The sequence below is a fragment of the Aspergillus luchuensis genome, chromosome 8, assembly GCF_016861625.1.
Source record: "Aspergillus luchuensis IFO 4308 DNA, chromosome 8, nearly complete sequence".
NCBI lineage: Eukaryota > Fungi > Ascomycota > Eurotiomycetes > Eurotiales > Aspergillaceae > Aspergillus > Aspergillus luchuensis.
The window spans coordinates 3969157-3985605 of NC_054856.1; the positions used below are offsets into that span (position 1 = coordinate 3969157).

Here is a 16449-nt window from a genome sequence, read left to right on the forward strand (position 1 = left end):
TCGCACAGATTGGCCATATTAGAAGTTCCAAGGGTCTAGTATATGAGGGAGTGGACCTCCTCCATGACCAAACCGGATAGACAACCTTCTTTCCATGGCTACGCGGGCCTGTCTCAACAATGTACTCTACCCTATCATCCTCAAATACATGGTTTCCCACATGGCATTAAGTCAAGTGCAGCAAGACGATGATGTGTTCCGTACCCCAGAAGAACAATACATCGTTGAGTATTTCTGCAGGCATGCTGCTGCTGAAGTCCGGCTCTGGAATGACTATGGCAGCATTGAGAGAGATAAAGCTGAGGGCGTATTAAATTCAATCGATGTTTTGAGCTTATCATCGTCACGCCCTTCAGCTAACGGGATTACGGGTGACACATTAGACAGGCATTGCAAGGTCGAATCTCTCACGAAGATGGCACAGTACGAAGACAGACATGTTCGACTTTGTTTGGAGCAACTGGAAACGCTGTTGCAAGAAAATGATGCACAACAAGCATCCTATATAATGTCACGGCTCCACATGCATGCGACAGTGACTCAAGTGTGGGCAGAGATGTACTCCCTACGCCGGTTCAGTGCTGCGAGTCCTCAGTCTTGATACAAAACATAGGGACTACGGGAAGTGACATGCTAACCCCACATCAGCCAGGATCGGCTGGAGGTGGAAGCGCTTGGATCCTGACTATCAGGACTATAAGGTAAATTTGAATTTAAGGCATAGAGTTGTGCAACTAACAACACCTGAAATTGATCATGATGGAAAACTTGTCCTACGTTTTATGATTCAACGAGCGGGCCATGAGCGTGAAACATCAGCTGCTCCTGAATCAGGCTCAAGCACCCAGTTAGACGAGGCACTTTCGACCGTCAGGGACAAATTAGCATACGTAACATGTTTCCAGTTTCAACCTTCGAATAGTTACATCCAAATCTAGATACTATGTGTGACAGTGCTCTCACCATGGAGTCCAGGGGAATCGAGCTTGTCGACACGCCATACACCATATTATCGTGTTAGGGATGGATAAGGAGAATGCGTCAACAAACAACCATCTAGTCTTCTGTTTTCCTTAACGCCATCGGAAACATCCCTTCTAATAAGCCAGCACCGGACGACCAGGGCCAATCATCCAGCAAGTCTGAAGGCAGTTCGAAATAAGCTAGTGGGTCATCAAAGTCTACTGGCTGACCTGAGGTAGGTCTCATGTAGCCTTCGAAGTGTTGTGATTGATCAATTCCTGGCTGCTCAGAGCGCATATTGGCATGCCGAGTCGTATCCATGTAATCATCTATCCGCTTGACCTGTGATTTGAGCCGTTCACTGGCGCCAGTGGAGCGGGTGAGTCCGGACTCCATTTGGGACAAAAGTGCTGCCATGTCTAATCTTCTTTTTAATCAGCACAGTTGTACATAGACCTGTCACACGATTCTATGAGGTGCTTACAGAAGTTTGCGAACTCTTTGGTAAGACACCTCGGAGAGGCTTCCTTCCATGACAGATCCAAGAATGAACCCAATCCCCCCCAAATGGTAGAGCTTCAATAGTTAGTGCTCGTCTATCTACAGTGATGGAAGGGGAAAAGTATGATAGTATGCCATGGGACTAACGTACCAGTGGGGAACTGATTGCTTTGAGATATTCAATTGGCACTGTGCTAAAGACGCTGAGCACGTTCCCCGCAACCTCGCATTTCTCCTCCACACCTTGAGCTTCACTCGAAGAAAGGACCATGCTAAGAAGCTGGAGCGTTGCTTGGATGTTGGCAGATTGGAATCCAACAATATCATGCTCAGGATCACCGGTAGCAGGCTTGGTGGATTGAAGCTGCGACGGTAACGCCGAGAACAGGGAATGTACATGCTCCATAATCAAGGGGTGGGGGACAGGGGTCGGACGAAATAACGACCATGGGCTCTCATTCGCGGTGCGTTGCATTTGCCGCTGGCCGTCAATAGCATGCTCCAGTATTCGATAGAGATCAGTGGTAAAATTCCACCCACGCATCCACACCGATGGTCCATGTGTGGTACAGTCCGCCGATATCGGCGCTTCTGTTGCGGAATCAAGCACATCGTCATTCACTTCGCTGGGGTAGCGTACATTTGACTGAACTTCTCTGAAACGAATTATGCCTCCCAATACGGTGGCCGAAAACACATCTAGCGTATACATCGACCAAAACTACATCCTGCATTAGTTTGTCACTGGAAAAAGGTATTGCATAGGCACAGGGGCGTACCAGCCTCCGTCGAACTTCCACGTCCACAACGCTCAAGTCTCTCGGCCACAACTTCTCATCATGTAACCCTTCCATGATACTTAATGTATGATACAATCCTAAATATTGATGCATATCGCGGATCTGACCATTCTGAATGGCGGCAATGCTGAGAATTGCACATGCTCTCATGTATTCGACGCCTCTTGCTGCAGCCAGGTCCCGAGGGATAGACTCCTTAGCTGCAGCCCAGAAGACCTCTGCTGGCGGATGTGACAGCCGTGATCGTAATCTCTGATTGGAATATAAACCGCCATCCCTGGCGCGTGCGGAGGCTAAAGCACACATTGCCATTGTTGAGGCGAACAACCCTTGGTCCTTAAGATGCTTTTCATCCCGGAGGACTCTCAAAAACGATGGTGGATGGAATAGAGGAAATCTGCGTGGTATAAGGCGGTTAGTCCAAAACAGTTATCTTACAATTTACCCTCGCGAGACATGGAATGAGATAAGTACATCGGATAAACAATCTCAAAATACACCTGGGCGAGTTCCTGCACCACAGAATGACAGGCGGTTGCAAGCGCCTTCCAAGGAGTCAACGGTGAGTCGGAGCTATAGTGTGGATCCGTGATTGCCCAGGGATTATTATTGACAGGTGTCGATAATTGAGCAGTCACGCCAGTTTGAGGATCATCTTCCGAATGGCCAGGTCGAGGGGAGATAGTAGTAGCGGCAACATCGCCACCCGGTTGGCATGCAGGCTCCTGTTCCCCTTGGCGGGCTCCTCTACGACCACCCCTTTTCCGTAACGGCCGCTCGTATGTACAGGGGATATCGAAATCCACACAGTTTTGACAGGGTTCGAGTGGGCCTCGGGTCTTCGTGCATTTGATGCTACGTCGATGGCAAAGGTCACCTGGGTGCTATTAGAGCCGGGGCCTAAGGGGACAACGAGAGTGTAACGTACAGGCCCTGGAAATACGCTGGACTTTTCGGGGACGCTGGGGCATTTGGACTACTTTCACACGTCGGAGACCGGGGGGGGGAGAGGGGGGTGGGGGGGGAGGTTGTCTCCTGATCCGATGCGGTAGTATGGATATATATCTACACCGTCCACCTTAAGACTTGCTGAATCCAGCCGAAAGATGCCGAAGGCCGCAATGTGATTATGTCATGTGGGTTCCCGGCGCCCCACACAATTAAAGTTTGAGCCAGCCAGAAGAGGATTCACACCTACTAAACACCCTTTAAATTCCTTCACGAATGTTACTATGTACGTCCAGAAAGGGTGCGCGTAAGTTCTATTCTAATGATCTTCTTTATTATTTATTTTTAAATGTATCACCATTTGTTGTTGAACTCCTTCCCGTTCACATAGTTCACCAGCTCCGATACTGCAGGCAAGTGGTGCCTATCCCCTCCGAATTGCATACCTTGCTGCAACACCCTACGATAGTTCTTGCCTGGTGATACCTTTCCCAAGACGTATGGCTGCCGAGTCTCAACCCGAGTGGGCACGGGAATAGAACGGCCCACCACTGCTTCCATGCCCTGCCATGCGAAGGTGATAGCTTCCTTGGCAGAAGCCGGGATACCTGCTTGGTCCAGCATCAGAATCTTCGTGCTAGGGTAATGTGCTTGTATGTATTGCGTAATGTTTGGATTATAAGCACCACCGCCGCACATGAAAATTTCGTCGATTGGGAGGTCCTTGGGGGCATAGCGGCGGTAATGGTCGACGATGGCCTGAGCGGTGATTCGAGTGACGGTAGCAACGACATCATCCGGACTAAGACCTTTGGATTCCGCCTTGCGAATGAGATCAAAAGCTAAAGTATCTCGGAACACCTCGCGGCCCGTGGTTTTCGGTGGATCCAACTGGAAGTAGGGATGAGTTTGAAGAAACTCATCTACCAGATCCTGGTCCACCGTGCCGCGAGCGCCCATCTCGCCGTCCTTGTCATACTCCTGCTGGCCGTTGGTGTAGTGTCGGACAACGGCATCAATAAAGACGTTACCCGGGCCTGTATCGAAATCGTAGCAGGCATCAGTGCCTCCGAGGGAATCGGGCGGGATGAAACAGACGTTAGCAATCCCGCCAATGTTTTGGCAAGCGCGCAACTTTGTCGGATGGTGCAGGAGCAAGGCATCAAAGAAAGCAATCAGTGGTGCGCCCTGGCGACCCGCTGCTTGGTCGCTAACCCGGAAGTCGGTCACAGTCGTGATCCCCGTGCGAGAGGCAATAAATGAGCCCTCAGCCATGGTGAGAGCACTGCGTACCTCTCCCTCCTCAGGCATAGAGAGAAGCCAGATGGTTTGACCGTGGGAGCCAATAACGTCGATGGACGAGATATCAACATCATACTGTCCACAGAACTCCTTGACAGCCGCGGCAAATGTCTCACCGAGAATGACATTCACCTCGGATAGCTCGGACGGAGATGTTTTGTTGTGCAGGATGATGTTCATGACTCGTTTCTTGATTGTTTGTTCCAACGGGATTTCACCATACTATTGGAAAGACACGTCTGGGTTAGACTGAACGGGATTTGCGCCACATGTGACAATAGCATACCTTGAGAAGCTCGAACCTCATGGGTGAATCTGGCGTTTCCTGTTGAAAACGACAGAGAGCACAGTCGATCCCATCCTAGCGTTACATAGATAAGCTTTCCAGGCCCCCTAAATCCTCGCTTGTCCAGCTCGTCTGCTTACCATCGAAGTGCCACTATTGAGTCCCAGGACGGTTAGGTCCAGGGAGCGGGATACAGAAGCGCTAGGGTCCATATTGAAAGGCAGAGAGAACTTGGAGCAACTGGCTGTCCAATTGAGAAACCGAGGAGGGGGGGAGGTTGCGGGGAATAAATAACATGCGTCGTTGCCGTACTTCTTCAATACCCCGGCCGCATTGGTGCCTGAATGCCTCATGGTACGGGGGACGACGGTTGTAGTTGTTGACCGCCTAATCGCCAGAACTCTTAAATGGCTAAATGCCTAAACGCTTAAACGCTTAAACTGCTAAACGGCGCCACTCAAACCCTGGCTCGAACGTGTGATACTCTTGCGGGGCCCCTCAAAAGGTTCTCTCCACAACAGTTTTGGTTGCCCCAAGGCTTCGGTTCTCGCTAGGTTATTTCGGGCGAATCCGGCATGTCATTTGTCAGGTTGGTGAAGCAAAGGATAAGCGTCTCAAGATCCGGTCATGACATAGGCCGCGTTATAAATAGTCCAACCACTACCGGTTGTGCAACTGTTCGCGCTAAGGATTTGAAACTACAGCTGATAAAGTCATAGTTTCATTCAGGGCGACTCAGCAAGGCCGAGAATATGGGGTATGCAACCTTTTGGAGGCGGTTATCCCCACGCCAACTCAATGTTGGGATTCAGGCTCTTTCTCTCGTTTGCATATTCTTCGAGGGATATGATCAAGGTGTCATGGGAGGTGTCAACAGCTCTCCCAGATACGTTACAGAGGTTGGAATTGGCGAACCGGATGGCACAGTAACCGACACTACCCATCAGGGAGGCATCGTTAGCATCTACTACCTTGGATGCATTTTCGGTTGTTTCGGAGGTGGCTGGCTGGCTGATCGCTTAGGCCGTATCAATGGCCTACTGGCCGGTTCGTTGCTTGCACTTGTGGGAGGTGCTCTGCAAGCTGCGGCTCAGAGTTCAGATTTCATGCTCGTCGCCAGGGTGGTGACAGGAGTTGGCACTGGTGGTATGCCCACCTTCCGTACTAAGACCTCCTGAGAGAAGCTGATCTGGCTAGCATTAACTGGCATAGCACCAGTACTGGTGTCAGAGACATCAACAGCTGATCACCGCGGTGCCTTCCTAGGATATGTTTTCATTGCAAATTGTAGGTGTTGGACGTTCGACGACACCGCCCCAGAATATATACTAATAGATTATGTTGAAGATCTAGGAATATCCGTCGCATACTGGCTGTCATTTGGTCTTGCTTTCATCAATAACGGCTATTCGGATATTCGCTGGCGCTTTTTGTTGGCGTTTCAGTGCGTTCCAGCACTCATACTACTCTTGTTCATCAAGATGCTTCCGGATAGTCCGCGGTTCCTGGCATCTGTCGGCCGTTATGACGAAGCTCAGCAGGTCCTCAACAAGATCCGTTGTCATAAATGCAGCCAATCAGAAATTGACCTTGAATACAAAGAAATAATTTCGACAGTGCAAGAGGGCAAACCAAGCTCGCCCCTTCAGTTCGCAAAAATATTGATTGGAAAAGGAGGAAACCCCGGCTCCAATCTGGGGCGACGAGCCTGGCTGTGTATATGGCTCCAGATCATGGGATCTTGGACTGGAATTACGGTAAGCCGTTCAAAGTATGAAGTCGCAGAGATAGGCTGGCTGATACACTGTCACGTCAACAGGCTGTTACGGCATACTCTCCTGTTCTGCTTGGGCAAGCGGGTTACAGCGAGCTGACTCAAAATGGCCTTGCCGGAGGATTGAATACGATCGGTATTCTAGGCACTCTTATCAGTACGCAGATCGTAGATCGCATCGGAAGGCGAAAATGTTTAATGCTTGGGTCTCTTGTCCTATTCGTCGTTGAGCTGGTGGTAAGTACCAGACCCTCGTATGACTTCTTTGGCTCCGGTTCTAAGATGTTTCCTCTCCAGGCGGGATCTGTTTATGAGGCGTCCCTTCATCAGCCAGAGAAAGCCAGTCAGTTTGCACCTGCTGCTGTTGCGATGTTGTTCCTGTTCAACTTGGGATATGCCGCGACCTGGGGAACCGTCGCTTTCTTGATACCAACCGAGATATTTCCCTCCGACCTCCGGGCTCAAGGTAATGGCTTTGGTATTACCGGCTGGGCTATTGGTGTTGGAATGACCACACTAGTTAATCCGATCATGTTTGCAAGTATCGGGAGCCGCAGCTACTTCCTTCTTGCTGGATTGAACCTTTTGTGGGTTCCGACTATTTTCCTGTTCTACCCAGAAACCCGCAATCGGTCTCTAGAGTCCATTGACTACCTGTTCTCGACCTCAAGTCCATTTTATTGGGATATGGAGAGGGCATTTCAGTCGTGCATGGATGGGAAGGTAGAGAAGCATATCGATGAGCAGGCCGTAAAAGTTGCCCGCCAGGATGAAGCCCAACAGGAATTTCACGAAACCATTCAGCAGAGAGTGTAAAGTAAGGGGACCTGGTGACGTGTGAAATAATTGCCAGATGATGTTCTCGGAAGAGCTTCCTTCACAGCAGTTCAGCGGTATGGATATTATATATGGAGAATAAAAACAACATACAAGTAACCGTATTCTGCGAACCGTACATAGCGCCGTGGCTGGAGATGGACGGCCTTTGCGTGGTATTCAGGACGCAGAAATGACTGCTTTGCTTTATGCTGTGCAATGACACGAGCCTTTCAACTGGTAATATCTGGGACGGCTTGCAGATTTTCCCATTTCTATTGAGATCTTAACCGTGAAATTAATAGTGTGGCGCTTCACGCAGTAGTTTGGGAATGTACTAACATCGTGAATTTGGAATCCAAGTCAGTCCTCATCGGCTACACGTAACTCTCTGATACTTGGTGCCGAGGGTGGTGTTAAGCGTCATACTCAAAGCTATCAGTAAACGGTGACTGCCACATCACGGATAATGATGTTCCTGCTGTGGATGCTTGGAGGCCTGGCTGTACAGAGTCATCAAACGGGTATTATAATTTTCAGGTCCCAACATGGAGGTACTCGACTACCCTTTTTTATATGCAGCCAACAACATTCGAATACCTAATGTCCTGGATATGAATTTTGTAATGACGAATTGTTGAGGAAACCGAAGACCATGCACATGAGCAAGGCTGGAATGGCTCTCTGTGTCTCCCAAGGCAGCTTTATTCTCGCCTCACAATGTTATGAGGGTGATCCGCAGCAAGTTGCGAGAATGACCAGCATCGAAATAGTGATAGCACCGGACAGTCCTACCAAAGATTATTGATTATGTATTCACCCTATATCGGAAGCCTTCTAATTGCGGACTAACTGTATTCCAGCCCATGAAGGACCGTCCTTTTCTCCCTCTGTCTACTCACAATGAGTCACGCATTTGTCGCACTTCAACTTCGTGTTAGGAGCTTTTATCTACCGCCTCGCATGGTACTAGCTGCGGGACTGTTGGGTTACGGATTAAATACGCGCGAGGAAGAGCCCGTCCAGTGCGTCACAGCCTTCTCTCTAGTGGACGAGACGATTACTTTTGATCGGTTCCGTTTCCGTGCCTGTTCTGACCTGGATACCTGTGCCCGCGTTCTGTGGACCAATAACATACATGCAAAAGCCCCTACCATAGATCTGCGCTTAACACCTCAGCTTAAGCAGCCTCAGAATTAATGTGCATGGAACTCCCAGTGACGCGGATTACATGTGGTTCTAGCAACATGCTGCTCTCATGCAACAATGCAGGAGTCCTCGTCCGCCTGCGATGTTGGAGCTATGGAGGGGCGCTGTACGAGAGCACAGGAATCAGGTCGTGGATAAGTGTCTCTAAGAAGGGTTTGTTGCTGTTTGGACAATCTGTGACTTCGTGAATATATTCCAATCATCGCAAATGTTTTTGAAGAGGGGCAAATATTGTAGTGCATAGGTCAAAGGGAAATATGAATGCCACCAGGAGCTCATAATCGTTGTATATTTGTATAATAGGCAAATGCAAGTATTGTCAGAAACTCCAGGAGGAGAAGAAGCATTTTGAATCGATGCGAGGCATTTATGCGCGGCAAGTCTAAAATCCCAGGCAACTTGGACTGAATCCATGACTCTGTCGGGCCTTGGCTGCAGGCTTGCGGAAGAGGTAATTGCTGGAGACTATTGCGCCATAACACTACCATCCCATCCTCTTTCGTCCATGATAACGATTGAAAACTGATTACTCAGCCAGCAACCCGTCAGGTGTTTATACCTTGTGGGTCATACTAACTCGATCACTGGCGGGAGATAACAGTTAGCGCAGAATATACCTACTAAGAAGTGAGGTGATCATAGCGGCAAATGGGATCATACTTGCGTGCTAGTATGTCAATGCGAATATTTAGATGCCAATATGCCTCGTACTTACAACATAGAAGAAAGTGCATCCACGATGACAAGGGATACTGAGGCCAATTCCTCGCAAGAGCATGATATAGTCAGGCCTCTCAAGTCATGGAAAGGCTACATTTGGGACACATGGGAACTACCCAGCGACCAGCGTTGGCTATTGTTTAAGCTTGACGCGTTTGTGCTAACATTTGCATCTGTGTGCCAACATCTCACCTTACCCCAGGGGTGTAAATATATTTGGCTGACAACTACAACTACAGATTGGTTATTTTCTCAAAAACCTGGACCTTCAAAATGTCACAAATGCATACCTTAGTGGCATGGAGGAGGATCTGGAGATGTTCGGCAACCAACTGGTGACAAGTACCTCTATTTTCACAGTCGGATATGTTATTGGTCAGATCCCCGCGAACTTACTGTTGACTCGCATTTCGCCTCGCTGGGTGATTCCGTCGGTAAGTAGTCCATCCCCGTGTAAATCTCGATCGCAGCCTTCAGTGGACACTAATAGTTGCGCAGCTCGAGATTGGTTGGGGAATTGCAACTATGTGCATGTCAAGTGTAAAGTCATACAAAGCTCTCTATGCGCTTCGATTCCTGGTAGGCCTTTTTGAGTACGTTAGAAACTTCTCATATTTATCTTTCTACTCGCAGCAATCTAATCTCGGAAATAGATCTGGGTTTTACCCCGGCATTCATTATCTTCTCGGATCATGGTACACACCACAAGAGATTGGAAAGCGCGCAATGATATTCTGGCTTGCCGGCCATATTGGGAATTTATTCAGTGGTTTTCTTCAAGCAGCTGCTTACACAAACTTGAACGGTGTGGATGGCCGGGCTGGCTGGCGATGGCTGTTCATCATCGATGGCATCATCACGCTACCGCTCGCCCTGGCCGGCTATCTCTTCTTCCCTAATCTTCCACAAAGTGGCAAGAAAACTTGGTGGATAACTAACGAGGAACATATTCTCTCTGTCAATCGAATGCAGGCGATTGGGCGTGCTGGAAAGGAGCCTTGGAGTATGGCTAAGTTGAAAAGGATTTTGTACAGCTGGCACACATATCTACTCCGTACGTGATCCCCTGCCACGGTCGACTTTGGTCCTTTATCTAATCAACCGACCCAGCCATGATATACATTCTGTGGAACAATGGATACCCACAGGTTGGTATGGGTTACTGGCTGAAAAGCTTCAATGCAGACCCCCCTCCTGTCCCGGGCAAGTCATACACGGTGGCTGACATTAACAACTGTGAGTCTATTCAAAGCGATATGCCAAGCGAATCTAATGTCATCAAGTACCATTGGTCACGACTGGTATCTCTATCTTCGTGTGCTTTATTTGGGGTTTGCTCTCTGATGGTCCCTGTCGGGGATCACGCTGGCCTTTTATCCATATCGGTGCCGTTATCACGGTATGTACTTTTGACCCGTATGCCCAAGATGATTCGGCGGTAACATTTGTCAAGCTCGTTATGTGTGTTCTACTGCGCCAGATGCCTCTCTATACCAACATCCCTGGGCGCATGGCCGTATATTGGCTCAGTAATATCGGAGTATGTCAAAGTCCTAACACGTCAGACGTGATCTTCAGCTAACACTTAGCCTCAGGTTGGTGCTGGTCCACTCATCTTGAGCTGGATTAACGAAATCTGCTCAGCTGACACGGAGAAAAGAGCTTTGATTGTCGCCATGGCTAATGATCTTGCCTATGTTGTTCAGGCCGTGGTAAGCTTCCTTCCACCTGACAATCATATCTACGAAAGCTTCTCACGTTTTACTCTGCACAGGCACCAAACTTTGTGTGGAAAACCACGGATTTTCCAGCAGCCAAGAAAGGCTATCTTTGGTCCATCATATTGCAGATCTTACTCAGTGAGTGTGGTGCATTGCAGTATTATTTGAAAATAGCGGAAGATGGCAACTAACTCAACTCTCCAGTGGTCGTTACTGGAACAGTTCAATTCCTGCTTTGGTGGGATAGGAAGAGGGAAACTCAAAGCCACGAGGCGGTAGAGCCGATTGCGGATTCTGATGCAGACTCAGGTCCAGCAAGCTCTAAATATGGCTCAGTGGATGCGAAGAAAACTCCCCAAACCCAAATCACACCCGTAAACTCGATGTAGTGAAATTCAGAGGATGTTTAACCACCAGAAATTCTGTTGAGGCGTGTTTTTTTCACAGCAAAAACTTGTACAAACTAAAAAAGAGATACTTATTGTTTCAAAAATATCCTTAGTATTTTTCATTAGAAGTTCAGTATATTCTTGGCACAGCTTAACATGATTAAAAAGGAAAATAATTGTTCTGTGTTTAGTGCTAGACCACACCGAATTTATTTCAAACCACGCTGAGCGGTAAAACCGCCTTGCTGTCTTGGGGAAAAGTCATCGATCAGGCGATGAATTCATCCCGGTCGGTGTCCAGTCCCAGGCGGTGAACTTACAGTAGCAAGCTGTAAACTTACCTCAGGTACACTGTCAGAAGCAGATAATCTCATTATTGATGATACTCTCACCCTCTACTGAGCCATGAAAGGACCTTTTTTTTTTTTTTTTTTTTTTTTGAAAAACAGCTCCACATCTTAGTTACTGATACCTCATCACAAGTCGCCAGGAAAAGCCAGTAATGTCTGCAGGCCTGTACTATTTACCAAGAAGGCCAGGTCACTGGTGGATATACAACTTTGTTATAGGTTGCGGGAGTAAGCCCCTGCTCCCTGATGGGTTCCCACTCTTCAGTCAATTCCTACTGGGTAGTAGGCTCCTAGAGTTGGGTAAAGTTTGCCAAGGGTTTAGGCCCAATCTTGTATATGCTTGGCTAGGCAGGACCTCGGTAACTTGATGGCTCCTGCATTTTGACCTGAGTATTTCCAGCTATAAGCGATATTTGCAATACTCTGCCTTCATCACCTACAGAAAGAACTCCTCGGCCAACTCCCGGTGGCCTTTGAGCTCCAAAGTACCTTCGCGATCTTTGGTCAGTGTTTCTAGCAGCGTTAACTGAGCCTAAGGCTTGCTACAAGAAATAAAGAAACATAACCCTGCACTACATACGTCTTGTATGAGCGAGGAACTGTGTTCATTCAGTAGATCAGTGGGTACATAATCATGAACATGACTTCTGAGTAAGAAAACCTTCTGCAGGGAACCGGTGAAGAATCCCCACTTCCCCGCCTCCCCCAACTGCAGCCCTTTTATCCGTCTGCCGTCCATTTAGCCAAATGTAGTCCATTTAGCCAAGTGCGGTCCATTTAGCCAAGACCAGTGGCTAGATTGGTGGCTACACAGCAAACGCATGACTGAGACACAACTATAGGACTGTCTCTGGAAATAGGCTCGAGGTTGTTCAAGCGTTTAAGGTGATGCGGCAAAATGCATATGACTAAGCTGCTTCATCTTGCAGGGGGAAGGGATAAATAGTCTTTTTCGCAGAATATAAATAGAGGTAGAGTGGGCTCGCAGCAATATTGACCAGCACAGTGCTTCTCTTCCAGTTGCATAAATCCATTCACCAGCATTTAGCTTTCTTCAATCATCATGAAGGTCACTGCGGCTTTTGCAGGTCTTTTGGTCACGGCATTCGCCGCTCCTGTGCCGGAACCTGTTCTGGTGTCGCGAAGTGCTGGTATTAACTACGTGCAAAACTACAACGGCAACCTTGGTGATTTCACCTATGACGAGAGTGCCGGAACATTTTCCATGTACTGGGAAGATGGAGTGAGCTCCGACTTTGTCGTTGGTCTGGGCTGGACCACTGGTTCTTCTAAGTGAGTGACTGTATTCTTTAACCAAAGTCTAGGATCTAACGTTTTCTAGCGCTATCACCTACTCTGCCGAATACAGTGCTTCTGGCTCCTCTTCCTACCTCGCTGTGTACGGCTGGGTCAACTATCCTCAGGCTGAATACTACATCGTCGAGGATTACGGTGATTACAACCCTTGCAGCTCGGCCACAAGCCTTGGTACCGTGTACTCTGATGGAAGCACCTACCAAGTCTGCACCGACACTCGAACTAACGAACCGTCCATCACGGGAACAAGCACGTTCACGCAGTACTTCTCCGTTCGAGAGAGCACGCGCACATCTGGAACGGTGACTGTTGCCAACCATTTCAACTTCTGGGCGCAGCATGGGTTCGGAAATAGCGACTTCAATTATCAGGTCATGGCAGTGGAAGCATGGAGCGGTGCTGGCAGCGCCAGTGTCACGATCTCCTCTTAAGGGATAAGTGCCTTGGTAGTCGGAAGATGTCAACGCGGAACTTTGTTCTCAGCTGGTGTGATGATCGGATCCGGCCTCTGGTGGTTACATTGAGGCTGTATAAGTTATTCTGGGGCCGAGCTGTCAGCGGCTGCGTTTCCAATTTGCACAGATAATCAACTTTCGTTTTCTATCTCTTGCGTTTCCACGCTGTTTATCCTATCCATAGATAATATTTTGCCCAATACATATTATCTATATACAACTTGTTCGGTCGCAGTAGTCACTCCGAGCAAGGCATTGGGAAATTGGGAGATGCGGGGTGCTGCGTACGCTCTAAGGTAGGGCATTTAAAGGGATATTTAGCCTCCAGATATTCTATACTAACAGACTTCTAATGACTGCGGATAATATAGAGGGCAAGAATTTCTACAGTTCGACGCAGTTCAACGCAATCAGAGAGGGAATACTGATGAGAGTGCAATCAGTTAGAGAAGGACAACATGGCAGTCTTAGTGTGAACTTACATAACGATATGGACTCTAGAAAAAAGGAAGGAGCTCCGTCTATATATAGCGCCATTACGTGTATCTGATGCTTGCCCATTGCCACTGGGTAGGGTGACTTTTTGAAGCGACTCGACATATAATATGACAAACTCATGCCCCCTTTGCAGGAAACTTAGCTTTTCCTGCCTTGCTTTGAAGCCACAATTATCACGAAACTCATTTAGAGATTTATCTTCCTGTAACGGAAACAAATATTTCGGGATTGGAATAGCCTTTTGCCGAACTCATTATTTTTTTGCGACGGTAAATCTGGGAGTATACGATGTCCTTTCACGTTTCTCAACAAAACTCTGCCGCACCGGGTAACCTACGGATAGTACTGTATCCAGACTCAGTTTTTCTAATAACAGGACACTGTGCAATTTGCGGGAAAATTCCTATGTATATTACTTTCTCGTTGCATCTCAAATATTGTGGCTTTTTGAGACCCACACTATGTCTTGCACATATTGTACCATCCTTGCTTGAGGCCAATTGGTGCAGCTCTATATGGGAAGCCTGTACCCGGTTAATGATATAATGATGAAGCTGCAGCTGGTTGCCAACGGGATTGACATACCATGTACCTAAACTCGCACGGTCACAGAGGAACTGTCAATAGTACTGAAATCTAGACATAGTAGTATCATTTTCTTGTCATGTAATCGCTCTATACAAACTGTACTGCTTCTTAATAGTATCACATATACAATGCTTCACTCCCAGTCGGCTAGGATCCCCCCGCCCCCCATGGTACATAGCATCAAGGCGCTTGGGAAGCCTCCGTATGTGGGAAGTCATTCGCCTTAATGCTTCTACGTCAAAACCCTATCTAGAAACACAACCATTATATAGGTGTCACTGGTACCCTGATATAAGGGTCTAGTCTACATATTCCGAGGAAGAAGCTTAAGATCACCGCGAGTTCAATGCACCAATATACCTCTCGTACTAACAGATACCAGTTCCATCACTCGCGCTGCTATGACATATATCACAACATTGTGCCTCAGGATTACGAGAAACCACAGGCTTCAATCAGAAACATAATTCCAGCACCAATAGTCTGTCAGAATAAAGACTGCCTAGAGCTGCAGAGAATTATAATATGGTCTTGGATCTTATAAACAAGGACCAAAGACCACATGGTCTTCAGGACCAGGACTAGACCATTCCTAGGCCTATGTCACGCAAAGTATTAGTAGTCTTTAATAATTATATAAGCGACAAGATTCAAAATATTTATAGTTCTTTTAGCGCTCCAACATACTAACATAACCACCAAGGTCAACTGGAGTAGTTAAAATAACACCGGAGTTTGGGATACTAGAGTTTTGGGCTTTCTCGGTTATTCGGCCAAACCTCGGGATTCAAAATCTGCCCAAGTGGCCGTATTCTGAAATGCAAATTCCACCGGCTAGAAAGTTGCCGGTGGCGCTGACAAATCTCCCCATCACTCATTCCAGCCACCGGCCATTGTTGTATTATTCATCTACAAGCAACCGGTCGACAATAACAGGTTGAAAAGGGAGTCTTCAAATATTCCAAGGTTTTAAATTACTCCACATGTGTTAAGTTGCTTCTAGACCATGCCTAGGTACCTAAGTCATATGCGGATTTGTGCGAGGAACTTGAACAACGCTCAGATGTTCCTGAGCCCCCAGCAATTTCCGCTTCTATTTTACTCTGTCATCTTCAATGTTCCAGGGCCTATATTAGTTACGTACTACTAATTAGTAACAATGCCTGCGAAGGACATCTGACTACCAAGACAGTCGCTAATTGGTCCTGCAAGAGGAGATCAGTCATGAGTGTGCGATATTGATATCAAAATGAGAAAGACAATTTGAGTGAAACGGTTCCAGTTGTCGAAGATCAACTAGCCTCCAATTTCAGACCTGCTACCTACACTCCTCACAACGAACAGACGAAAACTGCATATATTTTTTCCTCTGGCCTCAAGACATAGAACAACGTCTGTATTATTGGTAGGATAATCATCATACCGGCGAGGTTGCTATTTGCACACTTTTCTATACGACTCCAAGGATGGGAACAAATAACAACAAGACGCACCATGTTAACCTAACAGCCCCCCTTTGTACTGCGACCTTAGTCGTCGAAAACGACACGATAGATCTAGTCTCGAATTCGCCCTCGGACATGGAACAGCAGATCTTCAGATTCACAGCATCGATTAAGGCATTGTTATAAGTGGCTCTATAGAATTGTTTTGGATTCGAGCTCTACGCGTACCACAGGTCCCGGGGGCTGGTTGTCCAGAGGGGTACATTTGTATTGCTGGTACAATCCTAGTCCGGAAGAGTAGTGAGATGTTTTCCGTTCCCGTCTATACTAGTGAACCGAAAGTTATTGGAGATATATTTATTTAGAT

The 16449-nt window shown here is 47.5% G+C and overlaps 5 protein-coding genes across 5 annotated transcripts; 3 read left to right on the forward strand and 2 right to left on the reverse strand.

Moving 5' to 3' along the window:
• Positions 1-1056: 1056 nt before the first annotated feature.
• Positions 1057-3235, reverse strand: AKAW2_81382A (putative C6 transcription factor; the record flags this gene model as incomplete). The annotated part of the gene is made up of 6 exons (XM_041682507.1): positions 1057-1387; positions 1448-1539; positions 1616-2185; positions 2244-2661; positions 2739-3141; positions 3193-3235. The coding sequence occupies 6 exons, from the start codon at positions 3233-3235 to the stop codon at positions 1057-1059; spliced, it is 1857 nt and encodes a 618-aa protein (XP_041549343.1).
• Positions 3236-3566: 331 nt separating this feature from the next.
• On the reverse strand, positions 3567-5012 carry AKAW2_81384A (UPF0075 domain protein; the record flags this gene model as incomplete). The annotated part of the gene is made up of 3 exons (XM_041682508.1): positions 3567-4736; positions 4801-4875; positions 4941-5012. 3 exons carry the CDS (start codon positions 5010-5012, stop codon positions 3567-3569), a joined length of 1317 nt encoding a protein of 438 aa, XP_041549344.1.
• A 540-nt stretch (positions 5013-5552) lies between these two features.
• Positions 5553-7390, forward strand: AKAW2_81383S (putative MFS sugar transporter; the record flags this gene model as incomplete). The annotated part of the gene is made up of 5 exons (XM_041682509.1): positions 5553-5946; positions 5998-6087; positions 6148-6557; positions 6620-6811; positions 6872-7390. The coding sequence occupies 5 exons, from the start codon at positions 5553-5555 to the stop codon at positions 7388-7390; spliced, it is 1605 nt and encodes a 534-aa protein (XP_041549345.1).
• Positions 7391-9338: 1948 nt separating this feature from the next.
• On the forward strand, positions 9339-10901 carry AKAW2_81385S (uncharacterized protein; the record flags this gene model as incomplete). Its single annotated transcript, XM_041682510.1, has 6 exons — positions 9339-9494; positions 9559-9753; positions 9818-9912; positions 9973-10373; positions 10430-10555; positions 10603-10901. 6 exons carry the CDS (start codon positions 9339-9341, stop codon positions 10899-10901), a joined length of 1272 nt encoding a protein of 423 aa, XP_041549346.1.
• A 1941-nt stretch (positions 10902-12842) lies between these two features.
• AKAW2_81386S (glycoside hydrolase family 11 protein) lies at positions 12843-13527 on the forward strand (the record flags this gene model as incomplete). The annotated part of the gene is made up of 2 exons (XM_041682512.1): positions 12843-13072; positions 13122-13527. 2 exons carry the CDS (start codon positions 12843-12845, stop codon positions 13525-13527), a joined length of 636 nt encoding a protein of 211 aa, XP_041549347.1.
• Between the last annotated feature and the right edge of the window lie 2922 nt (positions 13528-16449).